Source organism: Nannospalax galili, unplaced genomic scaffold, assembly GCF_000622305.1.
Source record: "Nannospalax galili isolate Female #2095 unplaced genomic scaffold, S.galili_v1.0 scaffold1430, whole genome shotgun sequence".
NCBI lineage: Eukaryota > Metazoa > Chordata > Mammalia > Rodentia > Spalacidae > Nannospalax > Nannospalax galili.
In genome coordinates, this window is record NW_008329126.1 from 1,237,679 (window position 1) to 1,246,873 (window position 9,195).

The 9,195-nt window shown below is 42.7% G+C and overlaps 1 protein-coding gene across 2 annotated transcripts in view; it reads left to right on the top strand.

Annotated features, from left to right (window-relative positions):
- The window catches only part of CUNH17orf78 (chromosome unknown C17orf78 homolog), a 19,461-nt gene extending 12,545 nt beyond the window's left edge, over positions 1–6,916 (top strand). For both annotated transcript variants that reach the window (XM_029562534.1, XM_029562535.1), the window contains 3 exons: positions 423–547; positions 1,094–1,209; positions 5,976–6,916. In XM_029562534.1, the coding sequence (XP_029418394.1) occupies positions 423–547; positions 1,094–1,192 (224 nt within the window). In that variant the 3' untranslated portion in view covers positions 1,193–1,209; positions 5,976–6,916. The remainder of the gene's footprint in view (positions 1–422; positions 548–1,093; positions 1,210–5,975) is intronic.
- The last annotated feature ends 2,279 nt before the right edge of the window (positions 6,917–9,195 follow it).

Below are 9,195 nucleotides of genomic sequence, written 5' to 3' on the forward strand. Positions count from 1 at the left end.
TAATAAATAAAATATTAAAAAGACATATAGAAGAATTATTGGGGCTAGAGAGATTGCTCAGTGGTTAAGAACACTAGTTATTCTTGCAGAAGAGCCAGGTTTGAATCCCAGCACCCACATGGCAGCTAACAACTGTCCGTAACTCCAGTCCCAAGAACAGTGCAGCATCAGTCATGCTTGACTGTGGAAAATCCCAAATCCCAGAGAAGGTGATTCATTGGGAAGATGCTGCAAAAGAGGCTAGATAAGAACCCATGATGTCACCCCACCTGATTCTGAGTTCCAAAGGGAAATTTGGCCTCTGTCTGAGTCAGGTTGGCCCCTACTAGTCTGTGAGTCAGGAGAACTTCAAGTCAAGAGTCAGCCTCTCCACTTGCTCAAGTTCTCTTTTGTCCTTCCTCCACCCCTCTCTTTCCTTTTAGGCATAGATGTGTACCTAAAGAAGAGGCAGAAATGGAGTATTGTAGTCAAAGCTCTGATTGCTGCTATCCTGTTGCTCAGTGGAGTCATCATTATAGTATTTGTCATCTTTGAAGTTCCATGCCCTGTAAGTTTGCTGATGTATTGGGACCTAGCACTTGATCAGTAAAAGCTTCTTTCTGTCAGAAAGGTAGCATGGCATAATGAAAGCAAACACCAGCTGGGTGGTGTGAGGAAAGTTACTTGACTTCTCCATTCTACAATTGCCCATCTGTAATGGGGCTCGTGATTTTTGCCTTGCATATGGCTGTGGTGGCTAATTGGGATCCTGTTTGAGAGGCACCTGACACCATGAAGGTGCTCTCTAAACCTGAGTTCCTTTCCTCCATTCTCTAGGAGGGGTAATTCTAATATCTTCCTTAGAAAGATGATTTAATCCTGTAATCTCGGGACTTGGGGAGGTGGAGGGAGGATCAGGAGTTCATAGTTAGCCTTGCCTATATAGCAAATTTGATGCTAGCTTGGGTTACACGAGACCCTATCAAAGAGAGAGAAGGGTAGGAGAAGTGGGGAAGAAAGTATAATATCTTTCAATGGCTTGACATGAGGTTTAGAAGATAATCAAGTGTATACCAGCCACTGACATGATTACCAGTTATTTCTCTCCATTCAGTGTCAATGCTTAGGAGCCAGAAGGCTGTGCCAATGCCAGTGGTACAGAGAAAGCAAAGGAAGGAAGACCAGCCACCTGGGACAACTGAGTCCCAACTGAACTCTCAGGCTGAGAAGGGAAGTATTTCTGTTTACAGAAAACAAAGTTAACCTATAAGTGGTGGGAGGTAGAGAAATGCTTCAGTTATAAAACAAACATGGTGAATTATTCTATGTGTCAAAGCATAAGCCAGGCATACTGGCACACACTTTTAATCCCAACACTCTGGAGGCAGAGATAAAGATCTCTGTGAGTTTAAGGCTAGCCAAGACTAGCTACCTAGTGAGACATTGTCTCAAAAAGGCGGGGGGGGGTTGGCTCAATGGTTAAGAGCACTGGTTGCTTTTCCAGAGAACCCAAATTCAGTTCCCAGCACCCACATGGCAGCTAACACCTATCCATAACTTCAGTTCTAGGGGATCTGATGTCTTCTCCTGGCCTTTCCAGGCACCAGGAACACACATAGTACACATATATACATGTAGGCAAAACACTCATACACATAAAATTAAAATGAAGAAAATCTTAAAAAAGATAGAGCCGGGTATGGTGTGCAAACCTTTAATTCCAGCACTTGGGAGGCAGAGGCAGGGGACTCTGTGAGTTCAAGGCCAGTCTAGTCTACATAGCAAGTTCCAGGCTAGTTGGGGCTATATGGAGACTCTGTCTCAAAAAGACTTCCAAGAAAAAAGAAAAGAAAAAGAAAGAGCCAGGTGTGGTGGCGCCCACCTTTAATCCCAGCACTCGGGAGGCAGAGGCAGGCGGATCTCTGTGAGTTCAAGGCCAGCCTAGTCTATATAGCGAGTTCCAGGACAGTTGGGGCTACAGGGAGACCCTGTCTCAAAAAGACCAAAAAAAAAGAAAGTATTTTATTTTAATCCCAACATTCTGGAAGTAGAGTAAGAATCAAGAGTTCAACACCAACCTCAGTTATATATGGAGTTTAAGGGCAACCTAGGCTACAGGAGACACTGTCTAAGCAAAAACACATAAACAAGGAGCTGCAGAGATGGCTCAGCGGTTAAGAGCACTGGCTACTCTTGCAGAGGACCAAGATTTAATTTCCAGGACCCACATGGTAGCTAACAACTGTCTGTAATTCCAGTTCCAGGGGATCCGACGCCCTCTTCTGACCTCCTTGGACATTGCATGACACAGGTCCACTTACATACATGCAGGCAATACACTCATACACATAAAATAGAAATAACAAAACAACAAAATAAATAGCCAGGCGAGATGACTCACAACCAGTAACTCCAGTTCCAGAGGATCCACTGCCTTATTCTGACCTCCACAGGCATTGCATGACACAGGTCCACTTACATACATGCAGGCAATACACTCATACACATAAAATAGAAATAACAAAACAACAAAATAAATAGCCAGGCGAGATGACTCACAACCAGTAACTCCAGTTCCAGAGGATCCACTGCCTTATTCTGGCCTCCATGGGCATTGCACATTCATGGTACACTTACATTCATGCAGGCAAAACTCTTATACACATAAAATACAAATAAATTTAAAAAACCAAAATAAAAATTAATACCAAACATGGGGTTATGAGCCTACAGTCCCAGATATTTGGGAGGCTAAGACAGAAGAATTTAAGCCTAGTTCAAGGCCTGAGTTTGGGCAACATAGTGAGACTCTGTCTCAAAAACGAATGGGTTGGAGAGATGGCTCAGAGGTCAAGAGTACTGTCTGCTCTCACAGAGGACCCAGGTTCGGTTTCCAGCACCCACATGGTAACTGACAACTGTTTTAAACTCCAGTTCTGGGGGATCTCACACCCTCTTCTGGCCTCTTTGGGCAATGCACACAAATGGCGCACTTATATATATGCAGGCAAAACACCAATATACATGAAAATATAAATAAATTTTAAAAAGTAAAATAAACAAGCTTAAAAACAAACAGCCAGACATGGTGGCACATGCCTTTAATCATAGCACTCAAGAGGCAGAGGAAGGTGAATGGATCTCTGTAAGATGGAGGCTAGCCTGATCTTCATAGTGAGTTCCATGCCAGCTGGGGCTACAGGAAGACTCTGTCTCAAAAACAAAAAAAGAAAAAAGAAAAAAACCTACTAAACTAGACAGGTGTCAACTCTTGTAGGATTACAGCATTGAGACTGATCTCAAAGATGATGTATTTCAGGGGTTTGATTCCCAGTCCGTCTCTTACACACACACACACACACACACACACACACAGAAAGCATACAGAGTCAGGAATGGCACACATGCTACTACCCTTCCAGCTGTATCAGTTGCACATACAGTAACCAAGCACAGTACTCTTCCTACTTCGTCCTAGCAGCAGAGTCTTTCTTATCACAGTACTCAGATAACGGACTTATTTGTCCTCTTGGGTCTAGATTAATATTTTCTGTAATCCTATTTCTTCTAACACTAGATGATTAATTAGTATGATTTTTTTTTTGAGACAGGGTCTCCCATAGCCTCAGCTGGCCTGGAATTCACTCTGTAGACCAGGATGGCCTCGAACTCACAGAGATCCACCTGCCTCTGCCTCCCTAGTGCTGGGATTAAAAGTGTGCACCACCATGCCTGGCAAATTAGTATGATTTTATCCTAGAATAAATAAGAGTATTTATTAGATAGAGATTTTTGGTTCTTTAATCATTATCACCATTTCTGTTGAACATTAGAAGAAATAGGCTTGAAGGGGACTAAAAATTCTAATCCAGCATTAGAGGTAACCTTGTAGCAGCAAATGATTGAACTTCTCCTATGAATATAGTAAGCTACTAAACAGAACACTAATAAAAATAAGGGCTCAGCAGGAAAAGGCACTTCATTCAAAAGCCTAATGACCTGAGTTCAATTTGCAGACCCACATGGTAGAGAGGAGTGACTCCACAAGTTGTCCTCTGGCCTCTACTTGCATGCCATAGCACATGCACACTCCCCTCCCCTCATCATACACACAAACAACAATAAAAAATAAAATAAAAATTATTAAAAAAGGACAGAGAGTTCAAGGCCAGGCTGGGCTACATGAAATCTTGTCTCAAAAAAAAAAAAATAGTGATAGTATCCGTTTTAAACACACTGCCTCCTCCGTGCCTCACAAAGCCCTGGAAGGAAGTGAGGACAGATATCTATGTATTCTAGATATTTAATTTGAAACTTGGAGAGGATGTGTGATTCTCCCAAGGTCATTTAACTGAAACAGAACTGGAATCCATGTCTTTTATTTGATAAATTGATATTTATTGATCATTTATCTATTCCACACAATTTTACTGAAAACCTTTGTGTCAAATTTTAAAGAGGCTTATAGTTTGGGAAAAAAATTAATCAAAAACAAAAATGTAAAAACAGCCGGGTGTGGTGGCGCATGCCTTTAATCCCAGCACTTGGAAGGCAGAAGCAGGAGGATCTCTGTGAGTTCAAGGCCAGCCTGGTCTACATAGTGAGTTCCAGGACAGCTGGGGCTACAGGGAGATCCTGCTTCAAAAAGACCAAAAAAAAACCTTGTCTTGTTGTAAAAACAAGAAGCCTGTAGAACTAGGCGAAGTAGCACATACCTGCAATCCTAGCGCTTGGGAGGTAGAGGCAAGAAGTTAAGTTTGAGGCCAGCCTAGGATACACGAGACAAAAGTTAGGCACAGTGGGGCATGCCTGCAATCCAAGCAATTGGAGGTAAAAACAAGATGACTGCCACAAGTTCGAGGCCAGCCTGGTCTATAAAGCAAGTTCCAGGCCAGCCAGGGTTACAGAGTAAGGCCACGTCTAAAAAAATTGTATTATGTTCATAATAGCTCGATGTTTAAAGAATACAAACAAGAATTTCAAGTGTGGTAAGGGGAATTGAGTTATTAAAAACTTGAATGTAGGGGCTGGAGAGATGGCTCAGTGGTTAAGAACACTGACTGTTCTTGCAGAAGACCTGGGTTCGAATCCCAGCACCCACATGACAGCTAACAGCTGTCCGTAACTTCAGTTCTAGGGGATCCAACAGCCTCTTCTGTCTTCCACAGGCATTGCACGACACGGGTGCACTTACCTAGATGCAGGCAATACACACATAATAAAATAAAAATAAAATAATAAAATAAAATAAATAAAATAAAATAAAAAATAAAAAAAATATTTTTTTAAATTTTTTAAAAAATGCTGGGCATGGCGGCGCACGCCTTTAATCCCAGCACTCAGGAGGCAGAGGCAGGCGGATCCCTGTGAGTTCAAGGCAAGCCTGGTCTACACAGTGAGTTCCAGGCCAGCTGGGGCTACAGGGAGACCCTGTCTCAAAAAGATTAAAAAAAAAAATTAAAAAAAAAAAACTTGAATGTAGGTGTGGTGGCACACATCTATAATCCCAAGGCTTAGGAGATAGAGGCAAAGAAGATCAAGAATTCAAGACTATTTTCCACAACAAACTAAGTTAAGGCCACCCTAGTATACCAGAGACAGTGTCTCAAAAAGATACCGAGTCAGACCCCAAAATCTCTTCCTAAACGCTTTGCCTCTTAAAAACATAATGAGATTGTCTGGGTCTGATTCAAGGACTGGAGTAGAATTTCTGTCCACATGAGACTCAAAGTAGCCATGCACTCAGGGCCTCTTCCAGGAAAATATTGAGGAAGCTGCAAATGGGCACTTTGCTAGTGGTGTATAGGTTCTAACCAACTGTAGGTTCTTGTTCACATAAGTACAATGTTCGTGCTTTTTCAGTGCAATTATTGGGGAGCAAAGAGGCAAACTCAAGAGTACTTGGATTTATATGGGGTTTTATTCTTAGCAGTTCCTTAGAGAATATAAATTCATTTGCATCCTTTTTACCTTTCATATTTCCTTTCAATTTCTAGGTTGGACACGATATTCCTAACTCATCAAACTCAAAGAAGGCTACAGGGATCACTGTTATCCACCAGACATATGTCTGAGAAGTTCTCTTTCTTCTACACTGCCTTCTCTTTATTGCTAATCAATATGGGATGATTTCTGAAAACATTGTACTCATACCTTCATTGGGACAGCATAATCAATAATGCCAGGACAGTACAGGAAGACCCTGGGCTAAGCCGAATTACCCTCATGCCACTGCTACTGACACAGTGACAAGCCTCTGTGGTTCACTTTGTACAGCCATAAAAATGGGTATCTTTCCATTCCAACAAATGAAGACCAAGTCTTTAACTCCAAGCATTATGAGTGGACCTTACTGCTCTCTCTGACAATAGACTTAATTAAACATGACCTCCAAACTGGCCAAGGCAGCTGACAGTATGACACACATCCCAACCTCTGTTATCCTCATAACTTGCTTCTTATATACTAGCTGTCAATAGAGGGGCACCTGCTTTCCCAGACTAATATTCATAGGGCTTTTGGTTTAGCCTCTGTCACTACACATAGTTATCAACATACTGGTAAAGGGAACCTAGCCTTTAGCCTTCTAAAAGTCTTCCTAATAAGCCCTAGGGGTTTCAGGACTATTCAGGTAAATAGCATTCAAATGAAATCTGAAAACCCAGAATTCCTAAAGTGGATCTGATATTATGCCTTTTTCAAGCACTACTACTGAGCAGAATACTATGCCCTTTTTGTAAAAGTATGTTTTGTTGGAGACCGGATCTCATTAAGGTATCCTGGCACTCTCTTTGGGTAGGCCTTGAACTTTTCATTCTTCTGCCTCCTCCTCCAAGAGGAGCTAGTATTACAGGTATGTACCACCAGGGCTGGCTATGCCTTATTTCATTTTGGGGGAGTTTTGTTTTATTTGTTCATTTTTTAGCAGAGTCTCCCTGAAGCCCAAGCTGGCTTGGAACTAGCTATGTAAACCAGGCTGGCCTTTCATTTTAGAGATCTGCCTGCCTCTGGAATTAAAGGTATATACCACCATGTGAGGGTTATTAGAGTTTTTGTTTGTTTGTTTGTTTGTTTGTCTTCTTGAGACAGGGTCTCCCTGTAGCCCCAGCTGTCCTGGAACTCACTATGTAGACCAGGCTGGCCTTGAACTCACAGAGATCCGCCTGCCTCTGCCTCCCAAGTGCTGGGACTACAGGCATGTGCCCCCACGCCGGGCAATGTTTTTGGGTTTTTTTTTTTTTTTTTGATGCTGGATTTCATGTAGCCTGGGCTGGCCTCCAACTTGTTATATAGCTGAGGCACCTTGACCATCTGGCCTCCACCTCTTGGCTATGTGTTATTTTAACAGTGAGCTGCACATGGTTTGGATAAGGACTCTAGACCAAAGTGATTTTAATGATGACCTCTCTTACAGGGGCACAGCTATGAGTAGAGTCTGACCTGATTAAATAAAAGTTCAGTGAGAAAGTAGAAACCACTGATCCTAAGTAGTTTTTGGTGAAAAATGGAAAAGCAGGGTGTTGTCCTGTTTCTTTTCTAAATCTATCTTCCTTCCTTCCTTCCTTCCTTCCTTCCTTCCTTCCTTCCTTCCTTCCTTCCTCCTTCCTTCCTTCTCTCCCCTCCCCTCCCCTCCCCTCTCCTCCCCTCTCTGTTTTCTTTTTGGTCTTTTTGAGATAGGGTCTCCCTATAGCCCCAGCTGGCCTGAACTCGCTGTGTAGACCAGGCTGGCCTCGAACTCACAGAAACCCACCTGCCTCTGCCTCCCAAGTGCTAGTATTAAAGGCGTGCACCACCATGCCTTCCCTCCCTTCCTTCTTTCCTTCCCCCCTCCCTCCCTCCCTCTCTCTCCTTCCTTTTTTAATTGAATTATTGAGATTTTCATACAATATAGATGGTATTTAAATACCCTCCCCATCCATACCTCTCCTCAACCCCTGCCCAATTTAATTTTTATATACATAAAATACAGCCTATAGAGTATGATTTGTGTCCTCCAAATGTCCTTCAGTGTGGATTCATCCACTGGGCCCACCAAGAGTCCCATCCCTATAAGACATTGTCTGTCCCTCTCCCAGCAGCCATCAGTTGGGCTGGGATTTCTTACCTACTTCCCCATGTCTATGCTGGGATTTTGTCTGGTTTAAGCTTACATAGGACTTGCATGCTGTCACCACTGCTGTGTGTTCATATGAGTATCTGACCAGCTCTCTAAAAGACTCTTTCTTTGTAGTCATTCACCCTCTCTGGCTCTTAAAATCTTTCTGCCTCCTCTTCCACAATGATCCCTACGATTTGGGAGGCAGAGGTTTGAAATAGGTGTCCCATTCATGGACCTTCCTTTCTTTTATATATATATTGAGACAAGGTCACTTGCAGCCCAGGCCAGATTGACCTTGATTCAAGATCCTCCTGTTTCTACCTCCCCAACACTGAGGTTACAGGCATGAACCACCAGGCCCAGCTAGTACTAGTGATTCTGTTTTCTTAGTTCTCTGGTAGAAATAATATACAGACTCTATCCTTCTATCATTTTAAATACTGTTCCAAAAATGAATCTTGAAAATGTACTAGCAGGAGAACAAGCTGAGCTAAAAGAAGAACAGACACAAAGCACAGATGATGAGAAGCTTCCAAGAAGCACTGCTTGAAGAACCTCTGAAGTTCCACAGAACACACTTTTAACACTACAGAACAAATTACTGTGGGTGGCCTTTGGATATGTACTTGCATTATTTGTACCCTACTACTGAATAAAAACATCATTTCCAGCTAGGCATGGTGGTGCACTCCTTTAATCCCAGCACTTGGGAGGGAGAAGCAGACAGATTTTATGAGATCCAGACCAGCCTGGTCTACATAGCGAGTTCCAGGCCACCACGGGTAACAGCGAAACCCTGTCTCAAAAAACCAAACCAACCAAAAACCAAAGAAACATTGCCTCAAGTTTATCCTACCTGTTATTTAGCTTGGCCATAAAACTGAGCAAGAGAGGCTGGAGAGATGGCTCCATGGTTAAGAGCACTTGTTGTTCATAAGAGGACTTGGGTTCAGTTCCCAGTACCCACATGGTGACTCACAACCATCTGTAAGCCCAGTTCCAGGGGATCTAACACCCTCTTCCGGCCTTCACTGGCAATGTGTATTTGTGGTACACTTACATACATGCAGGCAAAACACTCATACACATAAAATAAAAATAACTGCCAAGTGTGGTGA